Consider the following 18,290-nt stretch of genomic DNA (forward strand, 5'->3'; position numbering starts at 1 on the left):
TCTCTCTTCTCTCCTTGCACACTGAATTCAAAAAACTTGCTATTAAGTGACAAGGTGACTCTCTGTGAGATGAGCAGTGGCACCAGGTATTGATCAGCACCATTGGCTGCTGCACAGGAGCGCTAACACACTGAATCACTTTGGTAGCCTTTTATTGTTAACAATCCCTTGCAGGGGGGGTGGAACTCGATGATCTTTAAGGTCCCTTCCAACCCAAACTATTCTATGATTCTATGATTTCAATTTTTTTTGCTTCCAGTGTAGCTGATCCGTGGTTTGATGGCTACAAACCTGTTGCCAGTGCAGTTGGGAACCAGAGAAAACACGCAGGTGATAAATATTTAACAACAGGAACTAGTAGGAACATTATAAGAAGGTTACAAGGTTGAGAAAATAAGCCTTGATTTTCATGCTCTCTTGAAAATATTTTCTGGAAGCACTGACACGCATACTTAAAAAAAAAAAAAATTGGAAGAAGGCACTGCTTCGTTTTAGAAACCTTCTTCATGGACCCTTCCCACTAAAGCCAAATTGAGGCAAAAGGGGAACTACAGTGGAAGCAGTGAGGACCAATCTGTTCCAGTGCTAGCAGTCACTGTGAGATTTCCAGCACAGCTCTGCCATACCCTTACACATCACTCCTGGGATCTTATTATTATATTATTTCAGGTTTTTTTATTTGCATTTTAGTGGATAAATATTGCGGGGACTTAAAAAGCCTGCTGCACTGCAGTGAATTATTAGTGAAAGCAAAACTCGTTCAAACCTGGCACTTCCCCATCTTTCTTCTGCCCCAGCCCGCGGACAGAAGCAACGCCTATCAAACCCATCGTTAGGTGCTGAGGCCGCTGCATTATCACACTCTTTGGGCAAAATGGGGTCACACTGGAGGTTCAAAACTACGCTTACTAAAACCAGTCCAAATTTACCCTGGGTATCAATTCAAGAGCAGGTTCACCAGTGTGAGCTGTTTGTTCAGACTCTGTGTAGGTACAGGGAGACAATAAAACACGGAGTTTCCTAGCCTCAAGTCATAGTCTGAGCCTGTAACTTTGAGCAGCATGATTTGCTTTGTCCTTCTGTCTTTTTTTGGTGTAGGCAAAAAGATAGAAAGAAAAGAGAAGAAAACCCATTATCAATGAAAATAGAGAGATATAATTTTTCTGTCCAAAGTTCTATAAAAAAGGTGGAATGGCACTTTTCAGAAACTGCCATTACACTCCTCTGGTCACCTGCCAGTCCCATAAATTTAAATATATTTTGATGGCATACAGACACAAGATTGGATCCCATCCTCACCGAGCACAGTTGCATGAGGAATACTAGCCTAAAAGCAAAATGATGCCTGAAGGAATAAATGTGGTATTAAGAAATTTTTTTTGCATGAATATCATTTCTAATAAACGAAGAGCAAAGTAAAAGCAAAACAAACGCCAGTCAACAAAGCAGGTGCTTTAGATACACATATTCATACACACATACACATATGTGTGCACTAGTGGCAGATTCTCCATGTCACTATTTAGCTATTTATATCTTCCTCCATGCTGACAGAACTAATACATGATGGCCCATGCATATATATAGACAAAACATTTTAGTGATTATACAGAATTCACTTTTCAGGCCTGACTCCTAAAAAAGCCATACGGAGGTCTGCTTTGGAAGAAAGAAAAACTGCATCAACTCTGAGCCTGCGTGTTTAAGCCTACTTACACAGTGCTCTAGGGGATTCTTCTGTTAATCACAGGGGAGGGAATGGGAAAGGTCTTTCATTACTAATCACAAGAAAGAGCCACCTGCTTGGTGACCCAGCAACTCTTGATTATGATATTATGGAGAAAAAGTGCATGACTCAATAGTTTAAATGCAAATCTAGTCCTTTACCTTTTTTTTTTTTTTTTTTTTTTTTTTTCAAGGAAGAAATAACCCTATTTTTTGACAAAACAGAGCTATATATTTATGACAAGAAAAGGACCGCTACCAGGAAGTCTCTGCTTGGATGAACAACTAGGAAAGGATGGAAAAACAGTCAAAATCAATTGGAGGCAGCAAACAAAATAGAGCATCCATCACTATCACTTGTAGTGCAAACTATCACACTTTGAAAGTCAACTGTCAATTCTGAAAAGCCTCGTGCATGGGCTTCAAATCTGGCTCTGAGGAAACTAACAAGATTAAGATAATTACAAGAAAGACTAATGTCTCATCAAACTGATTAGGCTGATTATGCTGGTGCATTCTGAAATCCACACTTCAATTTTATTTTTGCAATACCTAAAGAGTAACTTGAATTAACTATGATATCATTAGGATTTTATTAATAAGAAATTTCATTTAAACATTGCCTTGCAATTTTCCCAAGAAATCAGGAACAATATTAGTGTTGTTGAAGAGTTACAAAGCATAGAGATTAGTGATGTGCAGATTAAAGAGGTTCTCTTCTGCTTTCACATTCTGTGCAAAGGGGACAAAAATCTTTCCTACAAACTTCTGTTCAAATGGGTGCAGAATGCTGGATGAGGCTTTGAGCAACCTGGTCTAGTGGGAGGTGTCCCTGCCCATGGCAGGTGGTCGGAATTAGATGGTCTTTAAGGTCCCTTCCAACCCAAACAATCCTGTGATTCTATGATTCTGTGAAATACAGGGAAGGAGGAGGAGGTCTGGAAGCCAGACTGCTGCCCACTAGCAGATCTGAGAGTCCCTGGGGTTGGCTCCCTGGGACCTGACAACATAGTATATAAGAAATCAGAAAATAATCACATCATGATTAATTAATTTAAGTATCCCATGGGGTACTGAATACCTTATAACAGAAATAAAAGACACGGTCATTTAAGCAGTTTGCAGTTACATGTTAGACATAATGCAATGAGCGTTGGTGAACAGAAGAGAGAAGAAGATGAAGCAAAACAATGCCTGGAAGTGATAAATTCATTAAGTTTTAGCATGCAGGCATCTTCATGACTTAATTAAAGTTTTTAGGGTTTGAATTGCTTCAATTACAGTGATTTATCATTGCACAGATCAAAAAAGAAGGGAGTTTTAATTTCAATAAAAATATTTATGCATGAAACAAACAAAACATGACCAGAATTGAAGACTGCTTCCATGAACAGAAACTGCTTCTTGTTGGAGCCAGCATCTCTGCATGTACTTTTGGTGAAAGTAGATCTGTCCAACAACTTGGAGATTTGAGGATTTGTGGCACTGGGCAGTGTATGACCATGAAAAAATACTGTTTCTATCCATACAATCAAAAAGGAAGCAACACAGTGTAGCAGATGCAAGAAGGATGTAAACTTACACTAACTAATCACAGCAGCCTGTGCCTGCACGAGAAATCCTAGGTCACTTGCACCTATGAATAACTCACAGATCAGGCTTTCATTTTAAATAATCAAGATTAGATATTTGTATGACTGTTTAGGAAAGAATACACTTGCATATTAGTTTTTGCCCTGTTTAACTTGGGCATTCTCTATTTAGAAAGCAATTGTCAAAACTGATTAAGAGAAACCACTGAGGAAGAAAATATTAATGTTTTCCAATTCTGGAGGTCAATGTCCTGCCAAAGCTTATTGGGAACACACAATACTAAACTAACAACTCTACGGAAAATAGAAAAATACTGTATAAGCTCCAGTAAGTCCATCATAACATGAGGACGCCATTAGTAATGTTTTCAGCGCAAAGAGGAGAATTTAACAAGGAGGTGTAACAGGAATGCGGACAGGTTATCGCGATTAACACTGTTACTCAGACCTTATTTAATGAAGGAATGAGGATGCCATTTAAATTTCATCATCTCCACAGTATCAATTCTAAATCAGACTTAACAGACCTATGTGAGTATAAAGTTGTATGTATTTAACCCGTGAAAAATACATCGATTTGTACTACTGACACCACTGTACTAGCGACTGCATGACTTTGGGAAAGTAATTTAACTTCTCTGAGTCAAAGTTTGCTCATCTAAGGATGAGTACTTAAACTGTGTGTCTCCAAAGAGATTTAATTAGCTAATATTTGCACAAAACCTTGACATCTGATGCTGAAATGCACTAGAGTGCAATACGCTATTAGCATGTGCACGCTAACACCCACCCTTTAATTGGAGCTTGAATGTCTTTTCTTGCATTATTAGATTTTTCTGTAGCCTCCATTAAAACTCTGCCTTAAAATTTACTGACACAACTTACACAGGTACCGGTAAGTGATGCCAGCCTGATACAGATGCTTATTCCTCAAAAACACTTAAAAGCCCAGAAGGTGCCAGCAGCAGCTGTCAATCCCATCAGCTTCAGCTTTTCAGTTTGGGTAGGGTATTGCATTGAATAACCTCCTTCCAAAACCTCAAATGTGGTTTAATAAAAGCTTAAACAATCTGGAACAATCCAAAGCCCCTTAAGACTGGGTAGTTTGTCTCAGTAAATGGCATATGGAAATTTTAATCAAAAACATATGGCTCTTCACAGTTAGAATTATCCAACTTTGGCTAGAGCAATGAAAAATTTCCCCAAGTTTTATGTACAAAAATCAGACTTTATAGCAAAGAAGATTCAATTATAAGCAAAACAAAAGAGCTGTAGCCTTTTATCCTTTATTAGGACCTACTCGGGCTTGTACTTTATTTACGTAATTTGGTAATTCTTTTTCTAAGTCACCACTAGGTAAGTCCTGGAAATCAAAGTTTGCTCTTTAAAAGAAATATTTCACCAATGACACCGAAGTATGAGCAAACAAGCAAGACCAGGCCCGCTCACTTCCCCGCAAGCTCCCACCGGCGAGGGCAGTGTAATATTTGACCTCTGCTTTTTGTACTTATATCCATTCTCATTTACAGCTCCACTGATTGCTCTATCTTTAAGACCTCTGCCCAAGCAGAGCGCTTACAGCGTTCGTACGCGAGGACTGCTTGGTTCCCATTATTGGCTACAATGTGGAAATAACTCAGCTGCTGAAGCCGGTGTGCCCTGGAAACCAGACCAGCACAGCGAGGCTTCCCTCAGGAGGCTGCAAGTCTCAGGTCATCGGTGATTTGACAGAGAGATCCCTATTTTTTATGAGAGCTAAGCTCTGTTTTGCCTGCCTTTGTTTGCCAGAGGGGGGCTTCCATGGTTTGTGTTGTTTTCTTTTTTTTTTTTTTTTAACGAGTAGCATACTTTTAGAATCCAAAATTATTTCCCAATTATGCTTATTCTGAAATTAAGAGAGAATGCTCTACGCAAGAGGGCTATTTTAGAACTATTAAACAAAACCAAAAACATTATAGAAAATTACATGAATAGTAAATGATTCAAATCGATGGTGACAGGTGCCTGCATGTCTTTTAGAAAGCCAATTTATGTGACTATATCCCTTGTAGAAGGAAGCACTGCTGTACATTGTCTTGAATGGCAGACTGTCAAAAACTCACACACCATTAGTGAACTCTTTGTCATCACATTTGTTTTTTTCCTGATGATTAGAAAAGCAGTGTCAATGCTATTTTTATCTATTATTCTTGTTTAACTGATACAAAACTATTTTGCCTTTTACTATATTCTAACAAAACTTACATACATCAATCACTTATTTATACATCACTGAGTTTTAATTTCCAAAACAAAACAGGACTAATATTCAGGCTTAAAGAAAAAAACCTGTTAGTGGCTTTTATGCTGCTATATTTTACTTGAAGTCTATCTCTAGAGACTTTTGTAAGACAAATTTGATAACACATCAGTTATATCCCTCTACTGAGTCAATGTTAATAGCAAGTAGCTACCAAAGCATAATACCTGTATCTATATGTCTATCTATATCTTCAAATGGCTTGTTATCCTTACAGAGTGAGCTATGAACCTCAACAGAGGATGTTCTTGAACGAAAAACAAGGGATGGTAATAAGGGACCCTGAGAATATGACAAGAAGATAACTGCAGAGGTCTTGCTCGTGCGGCCGCGGGATGAAACCAGACATCTCCACGCTGTGAGCACGACCCACAGCTCCTCCTCCCCAATGGAATGCAGCCCAGGACTGTGCAGAAGTGGGTCTGGGTGGAACACAGAGAACCACAAGCAAGAACACAGCCAATATAAAACATAGAGGAAACCTCAGACATGAGAGAGGCAGGAATCAATGAAGAAAGAGCAGTTAATACAGCAGTAGTAGCAAATGTATAAAAATAGTCCTAGCCAGGCCCATCCAAGGGGAATGAAACCTTCTAACACCATCATGCTGTCCAGACAAAGCAACTCCAGAGGCAGTTGTAACTGTACTAAAAACATCTATATTTAAAAAAAAATATATCTATATATACTAAACTATCATTGTAACTGTACTAAAAATATGTCTTCCATTAGGTCTCTAATACTTCAGGTTAGATTATCAACAAATCCTTTGATCAGTACTTTTTAAAAAGGGTTTTTTAGCCCATACAAATTGCATGGGGTCTTTGGTTTGGTATTTCACCCTTGAGGCTTGGATACAAGAAAGTTGAATGGTTAAATATTAATTCAGTAAGAATTGGCTTTTAGTACATATATTAAATGAACTTCGAAGCACCCATAGGATAGGAAGTAAAGTAATGATATAGGTAAGGGGTAGTTACCTCTTCGTATATGTAAAATGCACAATCCACTTATGTACACAGATACAGCCAAGAAATTAAAGTCAATTTTCAAGCATGACTTAAAGAGGTTTACAGAGCATAATAGGGTTTGCCTTCTCATACCCCTTCTACAGTTTTAAGATGATCCCAGCAATTTAAGATTTAGAATGATGTTTAAGGTCATATGCAGTCCTTGAATCAAAGTCAATGGGATATTTTTATTATTAAAGACCATTATGACTTATCTCAAGGGTATTCTGAACATGTTGGCAACAAGACCTTGGTGAACAAAAGAAAAAAAGAGACCAGAGAGTGTGGCCAAGTCTTCCTGATTCAGACTGAATAAAGAACTTTCTAACAAGGGATAGCTTGTATGCCCTCTTCCAAATTGTTTTAATCACATTTGCATAACTCTCCCTATACAACAGAGCATGCCTTCATATCCTGGACAAAATACACAACCAGATGGAGGCAGAAGTCATTTGCTTCACTGCCCATAGAATAATACGACTTCATTGTCTGTGGACTATAAACTATGCTAATTTGGCCCATAAAATAGTCTTGAAGATGAGATTCTAGTGCATCTCAATCAACTTCAGATTTTAGAGGACACTGGTTTGAAGAAATCATAGCCCATATATATGAAGGCAGGCTGAAAGCACTTTAACTGATGACTAGCACCCACAAAAGCATTAAAGCTTTTTGCTCTTGAAACACTTGACAAGATTTGCCTCCTGATATTTATGGCTCTAATATCTCTAAACACTGTCTCTATAAAACCTGTGCCTGACTTCTTAAAAGGAGGGTTTTATGTCATCCCTTTCACAAATACACAAAGATTAAGTTCTTCTGCCCATGTCCTTGCTGTTGTGTCTACACAGCGGGCTACGCAGCTCGGAATAAAACTCCCTTTGATATGGAGCTTAATAGAATTTTAGTTTAAGAGCTGGTGTTCTAATGAATAATTTTTAGAGCCGCTGATTTCTGAAACAGTTTACAAGTCCGGGGAGGAAAGCTTTCTAATTTGACCTTTAGAACAGAAATTTCTCTGGAATTTCTACTTCACTGGGAAAAAAGAGTTTTAGAGGTAAACATCTTGCCATTTCCCTACTCTGCCTCTCTTTTGGAAAATACCTTTGCTTAGACTTTATTAGTGTAGGCATTAAACAAAGTACTGTCTGTGCATCTTTACCAAGTGGCCAGGTCCAGTCTGGGCTTCTAGACCTTTCCTTTCCCTGATCCTTCATGCACAGAAGCTGCTATTGTTTTCACAAGACACAAAAATTCTCAGGGACTCCCTGATCCTTCATGCACAGAAACTGCTATCGTTTTCACAAGACACAAAAATTCTCAGGGAAGCCTTTGCCGTGGGGCCATCTGCAGCTGGAGGATTTTCACAGTTGGGTTTGCTCTGAAGGCTGAACTTAGATAAGTGATGAGAAGAGATGTGCAGCTGGAGGAGTCATGGGTTTGAACTCAACCCAGACATTTTCAGAGAAGGGCCAAGGAGAAGGGCTCGCAGGAGCGAGCTGCAAACGGCCACACTTGGGTGAGGAAAGCAGAAAGCCGGTGTGTTGGTGTGCAAGCCAAGATCTTGCTTTCCTCCCAAGCCCTCCCCATCACTCACATCTCTGGCCTACATATCATCTTGGACTTTCACATCTCTTATCTGGGTTCTCATATTGAGACTACATTTAAATCTTGCCAAGTCTTTCTGGCCACCATCTATCAAAGACCGACTGATTTGTCTCCCCACATGGCTAAAATTCCTCCTCAGGCTTTTACCTCACACTCCAAAGACTGCGACAGCTTTTCCTTGAGCGTTACCAATGCTGCTGGTCTCACAGATCCTTCCATCGTGCTCAGACCGCTTTCTCCTTCCTCCATCACACCAAGCCTGATCTCCTTGTCCTCACTGGGGCAGCCCCTCCTGGCACATTATATCTCAGCAACTCGCTGGGATTTGATCCTTGCTTCTGAATAGGCAACACGGCAGCCCCTGTGCTTTTTTGCTTTCCTTCATGCCACTCATCTTACAGGGGAACAGGGGCTCTTAGCAGAGAGCTAAGCTCTTAGCTTGTTGTCTTCCCAAATCAAATCACTCTTTTTTTTTTTTTTTTTTTTTGGTAACATCATAGAAAAAAAGTGCTCCTCGACTTTATGTTCCATTTCATAAAAGTTGCCTGTTTACCTTCTTTTTATAGGAAATATTTCAAATGTTTGTTTTGAAGCAACTCTTCTGCTTCAGACAAAATGCTGAGGACTTGGAGAATTTTATTTTATTACTTTAATCTGGAAAATCTGGGCAGACATTTCCCCTTAGGTTAACTTGAAGAGAGTTATTTCACTCTCAGAAGTTTTTTATATTTTCCTAGCAAAACAATGCGTTATTCGCACACTCTCTTCCAGCACAGACGATTCTGCAATAGACAGAAAGCTGTACTTCCACTGCTGGCAGGAGACACTGCACAGCCCTCCCACTTCATCGCTGAGCATTCCCTCGTGTTCCCCGCTGCAGCGTGCTCAGCTGCACCTTCTTACTCTGCGCAGCTAAATGAATGCAAATTCAGACCCCCAAAAATGTAAAATAATGTGACAGAAGCTCTCTCAGCTAGAAGTTTCAAAGAAAAATTACTAGAAACACAAATGAAAAAGACCCCACAGAGATCCCAATCCTCAGAGGGTATCTGGGGGTTTGGTTTGCCTATGGAAATGCACATTATGATGCTAGGCAGCATCTCTTAGAAAGAGGAGATATTTTTTCTTTCTGTTCATCTCTGATGTCTAATGAATTATGAAATGGCAGTCACGTTTGTTGCAGACAGGAAAACTAACATGGGACAACTTTTGACAAACATATTTAAAGCCCTGCTGTCCTTTGCATGCCAACATTGACTCCCTGGTTTTGCTTCCCAGAAGGAAAATAGGAAAGAAAAAATAAAACAATTAAAAAGCAGCCAACAGGATAAAATTGTTCTGCACTGGCCTTGCATCCCATCATCAGGAACAGAAATTTTCTTACAGAGTCCACCTCTGGCCTTTGGGTATAGTCTGCCCTTGAGCAGGGGGTCCTGTAACTGCTATTTTCTATATATTTAAAGACAACACTGATTTGCATAGATATAGAATCAGTAAGGATCACCCTAAGGATAATGATTATTTCTTCAAACTAGGTAAATAGCATTATTTCATTTGACAGAGCAGGGGATTTACAGCCAAAAGGGGAGATGTTACAAGAAGCATCCTAATGACTGAGAAAATAACAAATATCTCTTGATTCCTTTTCCTATTTTCTATCCAATGGACACAAAAAACCAGAAAAAGTTATTACAGTATGCCGCAAAAACTTATGGCTCTTCAGACATTTGTGCCACTCTAGGATTAGTTTTTGCAACATGTTTGCAAAGGTTTGTAACAGGAAAGAACCTGGACCAAAAGAAGCTGTAGCTGCAACCACAGATGTTCACGTGGTTTGAGGCTCATCACGGAACCCTGAACAGCAACGGTTCACAGACCTGACTCACCTCTAACATCTGTAATGGAGAGAGCAAGCAGGCAGAGACTGTGACCGACTCGTGATCTCAAGCTCATCGCAGTGTGATGCCCAGAGGTGATGGTGGCAGCTCCCGGCCACAGCCCTCCAACACCGCGCCTGGACTGGGACATAGCACCTCCCCCTGCAACAGTCCCTGCTCTCAGCAGCACTATTTCTGTATGATATCAACTGAAATACGTTTCCCTAAATGACACTGCAGGCTTACAAGATTGCTAGCTTTGAGAGAAGGTGTGCTGATTATTTACAAATGCCCTGCCACTGCTTTAGGCAATCATGTATTCATCTTATTTATAACCCCTGGGTGGAAACAAAGCAGGTATAAATTCTACATTTCTGTTCTAAGTTATTTCTATCACAAATTAAGTTAAGTAGGTTACATATCTATCCTCTCCTACATACTCCCTGTTGGTCCTATTCATTAAAAAAAAAAAAAAAAAAAGAAAAAAGAAGAGCTTATGTGAGGCTTAGCCTAGTTTTTTGCTCATCAGAGACTGTGTGGCAAAGGTGCAGAGGTGGTGAGACAGTTCTCTAACACCGACAAGCACTTTGCACAGCTGAGTTAAGATTTTAGAGGCTCTCAAAGACTTCAAAGGGAAAAAATGAGACAGTGAGAGATTTTGGGGTGTGTATAAGAAAGCGAGCCATGTGGACAGGGGGTCTTCACAAGTACTCTCAGAGCACCAGAAAAAGGAAGGAGCCAGGAAAATGCACCAAACGGCGTTTCTGCCCTTCAAAAGCAGAAAATCCTTGAAAAAGTAAACTTCCTGAAGGGACACGTGCCAGCGACCGACGGGCTGCTGCGGGACGAGCGGAGCCGCACACACCCATCGCCCCAGCTGTAGCCTGACTCTGGAAAAAACCAACCCAAACGCTCTGTCTCCTTCATTTCCAGGAGGTTTTAAAACACAACATCTTTTCTCAACACTCAGCCGTTAGTAATCACTGCGGAAATGATTTAATTTGCGTGCCGAATGCCTCATTCAGCCGAGCGGCAGCGCATTGCTTCGTTGATCAATCACCGCGATTGTTGTTGCACTTGTTTGTTGAGGCAACGCAAGGCAGATACTTTGGCGGTTCTCTGAAAATGTTTTCATTATTAATTGTTCTTGAAAGAATTCCTTCATTGATCATTTAATCTCCAAGAAGAAAATGAATGCACTTCAGGGCAATAAGAGGGTACAACAGTAAAGAATTTGAGCAGCAATTATAATTTGTTTCTTAGCAACTAATAGCAAAAATTATGGGATTTGCTCGGGTACAAGATATAACAGGAATCATTCCAGCAATGGGAATATTGAAAAAAAATCCTTTTCAGTATAATGTTGGGAGTAATTTTCTTTTTCTACCATCACAGTGAAATTATTTTGGGATGGTAGGTCAAAGCCCCAAAGTATTCTCATTACAACTGCATTATTACTGTATTTTCCGTTACCATTTGCACTGCACAGCGCTGAGTCCTAGCTGCTAATTCATGCATAACAATTATTTTCACAGAAACACTTCTATAAAACAAATTCCTTTAATAAAGCGTGGGGGGAAAAAAAGAAACAATAGTGTGATTCCCTGCAGTTAGGAGCATGTTCACAGTAACAAAGAAGAAAGTTAAGAGTTTCTGTCAATGAATAATCCAATGGAAAATGTACAAAAGGTAAGTCCGAGGCTGCTGCCCTGGTTAGCGGCAGGAAAAAAACCCACCTGCAAACCCTGCCCTCCAGGCACGGTTTAATCTTGAAACACAGTAAAACAGGCTGAATTCCACATACAAAATCAGCCATTTCGCTTGACTGGGGCTGTCTGTGGGAGATGGAGACCTTTCCCCTCTCATTTAATCTCACCTGCCTGCAGCCCAGGCTCCCAGGGCAGCACAGCAATGGTTTGCTGCTGCTGCTCCAGCATCCTCCGAGGATGCCTCCCATCAACCCACCATCTTCTCTCCTGGGGACTCATTTCTGTTCTAAAAATTGGTACCTCAGCCCCATGGATGTCTCAATATAATTTTTATTGACTGCAGAAAATACCCATAGCATTAGCATGGATCTGTTAAATTCCAGATTCGAAGGAAACTCCTTCACAGAAAATTGCTACGGTTCAGAAAGACACGGATTGCAGAGAAGTGTTTCTGTGCAGAGTGAGAGGAAGGACTCCAACCCCTGAAAAGCAGATCCCATTTCTCTAACAGCTCATGTTTCACAGATATCTCTTTTAGGCAGTTCTTATAACAACGGGAGGCAAAACAATGGTCTGACTGAAAAACTGCACCAATTTGAACTCAATTTTCCTCTTCGGATACTCATTCCAAAATCAACAGCATGTGACAAAGATCAGTACCAATGAAAAAGGCAAGGACTTCTCCACGGCTGCTCATCCACTCTCCAGAGGATTTATCTTTAAAACCAGCCTTACTGCAGGTACCACTGTCTCTTGAGTATTTTAATGTTAAACTGCAAATCCTTCTGAGCAGTTTAGGGACAAGCCGAGTCTAGTTATCACAGCAGGGAAAGGATATTTCATCTACCAGCATTGGGGATGTTTCCACGGGAGAAGACAGGGGTCATCTGCCAGGAGAGCTGAGCAGAGCCTTGGCCCCGTCTCAGGGATGGATTAGCTGCTGCAGGTGAGGTGGCGAAGGAGCAGACACCGTCTGGTACCCACCCTGGGCAAGGGGCAAAGGGGTTCACAACTTTGTGATTTTATGCCTACGGAGATGTGAGCATAAATGCAACCTTCAGCACCTGTGTGCATGGATGTTCCGTTTTGTAAATTATTTCACAAATCAGTAGAAACAATTTGGCAAGGATGCTTGATAAAAGCGCATCCCGTTGTACCACTCTCCTGCTCAGTACCTTTGGCATGACAAAGAGAATGTGAGCTGAGCAGGCAGAACAACCTGCATCTTCACCACTTTCTGAGGGGTATGGTCCAACTCTGGTGCCACTAAAAATCAATACAAGTTCTAACTTTGATTTAAACAGAAGCGGGATCTGGGCCATAGTAAGCAGCTTTAATCACATGTCTGAATAGGTGGGTACATGTCTAAAGTGCCGCATCAGAGCTGCACTTCTTTCCAGGCATAACTTCTTATTGATTTCAGTGTTATTGCCAAACAGAAACTATGGAACAGTGAATAAAATTGTCAAGCTAAGCCCCATCCCCTAACATAAAATGCACATAATTTAATCTAGTTCAGTTGTGTTTTCATATATCATTTTGGAAAGGACATTATTAGAATCCATATTCAGAGTTTAAAGCTTTTTTAATTTTCTGAGAGCCTGTCTTGCTATAAGCACAGGGTTTAGTGTATCATTAATCCATATTCTGTTACTGTGGCACAGCAGATTCCTCACTTTCCAAAAATATGTTCCATTTCAGAGACAACCAGCATGGGGGGAGGGCGGGGGAAGAACAAATCTGAAATGTAAATGACATATCACAAAGCAAGTATTGGGGGAAAATATTAGCACTTTTATCGTAATGAGTTTGTAACCTAAATACATATTTCAAGGATTAAATTGCTGACCCTCTTTGCCCTCCAGAGGAGGTTGAATAGCTAGATCACAGTTTAATCTTCAGTGAAAATGCTAAAGAAGAATAATACAGCCCTTGAAGAATGAACGAACATATATTAATGATGCCCCAAGATTCAGAATTTAACTCTTAAGAGGAGGGGGGGGAAAGCTCAAAACCCCAGACATTAGTGTCAAAAGACCCAGCAATAACTTTCCTCAGAAATAAAAACGAAATAACAGAAAAATCACACAACATGCGATCAGGATGGGAAATAGGGGTTGATCGGATGGAGGGGAAGCTACAGACAGGTTAAGCAGCACAGTCCCGAGCCTCTAACCAAAATGGCTTTCCACAGCTAAATCATCATATGAGACATTGCGGGGCACAAGAAACCAAGCTGAAATGCTGGGGCTGGATCAGAGACTGCGTGTGCAACCTAGGTGCCAGACAAGGGTGTAAATTCTAGGAAAATAACTTGATAAAAGGGAAAAAATCCTGAGAGAGGAACTGAGAGCAAACAGGTTTAAGAGAGCTCTCCGGTGGCTAAGAAAGGTTTGCCCCATGCAGTGTTTTAGGTTATTCCATGCAGAACCTACAGAAGGCCGTTCAAAAATGATCACGTTTGGAGTAAAGCCACATAAAGGCAAGTAGTGGCTTGTGCAAGTACTGAGCAGTGATACTGCATCCACACAGCTTGGACATCAAGGCTGAAAAACATGCGTTACTAATACAGATGCCCATTTTTATTGGTTCTTAGAGGCAGAGCTTTTGTAATAAATTTAAACCACCCTGTGTATTTCATAATTCTGCTAATTCTGGTTGCAATCCCTTCAATTATACAAGACAAAATGACTTACTGTTTAGTGAAAGCACAGAGCCTACCTTGACAAATGCTAATTCATTTTTATTTAATCCAAATGTTTCTAATCTGATTATGCTGTTTTAGCAATCTAAAATAAATTTTAGGAATAAAACTCAATACGTTTATTCAAGTTCTCCATCATTACTTTAACTGGGAAAGAACAAGCTTTGTTTTTGAATTCAATCTTCTTAACTAAGAATCAGTCAAACCAAATTTGTATTTGGTCAACTAGAAAACTTGAAAGATTTTTCCAGAGGTATCATTCATCAAGACAGACAAATTAATCAGAATGTAATAAACATTCTGTATCTGAACCAAAGATGAAATGTTAAAGTTTGAAGGTTTCTTAATCTTTGCACAGAATTCTCTGCGTTTGCAAGCTCCTGGTTATTTATTTCATAACAATTTAAACTAGCAAGGATGTCAATGTATTTGCACTCCAGTAGTGAGTGGCAACTGCACTTGCCAGCATTGGCATCCTCCCTCCTAGTCCCTTTGAAGCTGGTGACCAGCGTCTAAGAAGCTGCAACCTGGTACCCAGCTTGTCCCTTAAACAATTGACTTCAGCAAACAGGATGACCCCAGCCAAGGGGGTGTTGAAGCGCTTTGCTCCAAATGATGCTTCCCAGGCTCACCAGGCCACGATTTAAGACGGGACCTGCTGTGAAACACGCAGTCTCCAGAGAAGCAGACCAATGCAATATTTATGAAGCAATCACCCTGACCTACTGAAACCTGGAGTGATGAGATTGGTCTTGAGGAAGCTGTTCATTACCCATCCAGAGTGAAAACACACCTTCAGTCACCGAAAAACATGAGCAGGTCATAAGCAAACAGATAATACATTGTAAACTACGTGGGGAGACAGAGGACTTGACTTTACTCACAGTGATACCTCTCATTACAAATCACCTCTCTGTATTGTGTGAACCTGGTGTTTATTGGCGTTTTTACCTTTTTATTGTTGTAGCTGGAGCACATCAACTTCTCTACCAGTCGGTGAAAATCATCTTTCATTAAGCTCTACTGAAAGCCCAGCTCACCGTTACTGATGGCTTCATGTCTGGGAACGAACTGCCTCGAACTCCTCAAGGATATTTCATAGTAGGTCCTGCTGTAATCACAAAGCTGCTATGTACACCCCTCCCAGGACAATGGCACGGAGAAATTACAGAGATGATGGATGAATAAGCCTGTGTATCTATTCTCTGCCTTCACCTTTGCAAGTACATGAGAAAAAAGATGACTTGCAGTCCTGCGTTATCATTCACCCACTCTCATAGGCTTTATATCCTGGACCTCAAGACGGCTTTTCATAATTTGATATAATGCTAAGTCACATCAACACCTGTATTTTTTGTTATCCTTAGCTTTTGACCAGAAGCTGCAACTCTGAATTTAACTCAAAAAAAAAAAGTTATTAAAAAATATCACCCGTACCTGAAAGTACTTGTACCTAAGTACTGAAATACAGGACTTGTGAAAACTGCCATCGTGAATTTATTCCTTATAAAGAGTACGCTCCTTCAAATATATTGAAGCTTTAATTCTCCAAGGAAAGGAAAAATCAATGGTGAGATCCCATGTGCCAGATACTTTCCCTAGGTGTCCTCTTTCTCAAGAAATAAGACATTTTACCCTACATACTACATATAATTTAGGTAAATAATCATAAACCAAAGTACCTATTCCTCATTCACAATACCCCTCTAAATCCAGGTGTTTTTTTCTACTCCATGATCAGCTAAGAGAATACTACGTAAGGTATTAGACAAGGTTAGGAAAGCTGGCATTGCTCTCTCAGTTTTCCTAGTGTGCGGCAGGAACAGAGAGAAGCTGCATGGTTACTTACAAGCAAACTGAAGCTTTGCTTCTCTGCTGACAACTGTTCCAAACGGGTTTGTTGCTACACACTGGTATGTTCCAGTATCTTGGGTTTTATTGGGATTATTGATCAACAGGTTGCCTTCCACCACGCTGTAGCGGTAATCCATACCAATGTCAATACTGGTTCCATTTAACTTCCACCTAGAGCACAAGACAGCAAAGTTAAATTCTGCTAGTAGTAATGGATACTCTTGGGTATTTTCCTGTGCAGGCGGTGAGGCAGTGGCCCAGGTTGCCCAGAGAAGCTGTGGATGCCCCATCCCTGGAGGGGTTCAAGGCCAGGCTGGATGAGGCTTTGAGCAACCTGGGCTAGTGGGAGGTGTCCCTGCCCATGGCAGGGGCGGTGGAACTCGATGATCTTTAAGGTCCCTTCCAACCCAAACCATTCTATGATTTTATGATTCTTTGATTTGAATATACAATATGTAGTAAATAAAGATTTAAAACATCTTTGACTACCTATTAATAAAAAAACTCCATGAAAATGCAAATTTCCTGCACAGTATTGAAATATTCCAGTATTTAACTGAAAGAGCAATATCCTTGACATATATTTCAGTCTCTGATATGATTAATGCTTCTGTAGTTGCTAGTGCTGCTGCTCTTTGGAATGAATCATTTTGCAAAAGGGAAAATCCCAGAAACAAGATCTTTAAACCATTCAAGTCCACTGAGGTTTCTTTTCCTCTCCCGACTTGCTGGCTGTTTGTTTTTAAACTTAAGAGAATTCACTCACAGCGGATGCTGTCACAAACTGGGACACTGAGAAATTCCAGCACCACGGTGCCCCAGTTACAGCAACCCTCATCCCCTCCAGCCCTCGGAGCTTGCAAGGGAGCCACAGAACCTACAGAGAAGGAATTTGCATGTGTTTGCGCCAGGGAATCAACAGAGTTTATTGCATTAAATAGTCAGTTGTGTCAGAAGACAGCACAGTGGGTGAGGTCTGACGACTAATCAGTTTCAGTGGCATTTACTTTGGTGATCAAAATGAGGAAAAGCACTGAAGGGAAAAAAAACCAACCCAGCAGCTGAAATGATTTACAGCAGCAGCAGCAGGGCAGTATAGCATCTTTTTTTCTAAGGATCCCAAAGCAATTACTAAAGCTTAAAACAATTAAGAGCTTTGTCCATGTTTACAGAAAAGGATGGTTATCTGGGAGCCAGGACTATTTATGATCCCTTCATAACCTTTTTGAACTCTTGGTCAAATTTTGCAGTTGTGGTGCAATACGTGGTGATTTCCTGATACCTGAGGTTTTTATTATCAGCATCATGACAGACTCCAGGGACATCACCAAGTTATACTGCATGATACACGCAGGGGAAAGGCTCTTGGGGGATAGTGCTGTAGCATGGAGATCGTGCTAAAGAATAGTTTAACACTCAACAAACCCAATGGTTGGTCTGGGATTTCCTCTGACTTCGCAGCTCAGCTTCACTTTCTTTTCCTCTGAATCCAAGGGGAAGATCACGCTGTTTGGCTCCTGAAGGAAAACTGGCCCGTGCAGTGTGTTGTCGTCTGCATGAAACAGAGGAAAAATGTAACAGATACTAGATGGAATCTCCATGTACCCAGTGTTAAAATATAAAATAGTATTTTAGCAGCAAGAGGCTGTGCATCGTTCACCCTAGAAAAGATGTGTTAATGACTTTTTTTTTTTTTAAGAACTGCCAGATTCACGACAATGTTTGTGCACTAAATAGAGCACTGACTGAAACTTTACCCAAAGTTCAAATGAATGGGAACAGGTACAATCCTATTGTCATAGCAAAGCTCGCTTCAAACCAGAATGCTTAGTTTCACCTTTAAAAACGGAAATATTTTCAGTGTAAATTAAAACTCCACATAATTAAATACAGCTACACAGTACTGTGAGCC

At 40.4% G+C, this 18,290-nt stretch overlaps 1 protein-coding gene across 1 annotated transcript in view; it reads right to left on the reverse strand.

Annotated features, from left to right (window-relative positions):
• Positions 1-17,928, reverse strand: part of LOC104470041 (contactin-4-like) — a gene marked incomplete at its 3' end in the record, with an annotated part of 81,973 nt that extends 64,045 nt beyond the window's left edge. The window contains 2 exon segments of the mRNA XM_010084819.1: positions 16,374-16,549; positions 17,804-17,928. Coding sequence (XP_010083121.1) covers positions 16,374-16,515 — 142 coding nt within the window.
• Positions 17,929-18,290: the final 362 nt, after the last annotated feature.

This window comes from Pterocles gutturalis, unplaced genomic scaffold (genome assembly GCF_000699245.1).
Source record: "Pterocles gutturalis isolate BGI_N339 unplaced genomic scaffold, ASM69924v1 scaffold14485, whole genome shotgun sequence".
Taxonomy (NCBI): Eukaryota; Metazoa; Chordata; class Aves; order Pterocliformes; family Pteroclidae; genus Pterocles; species Pterocles gutturalis.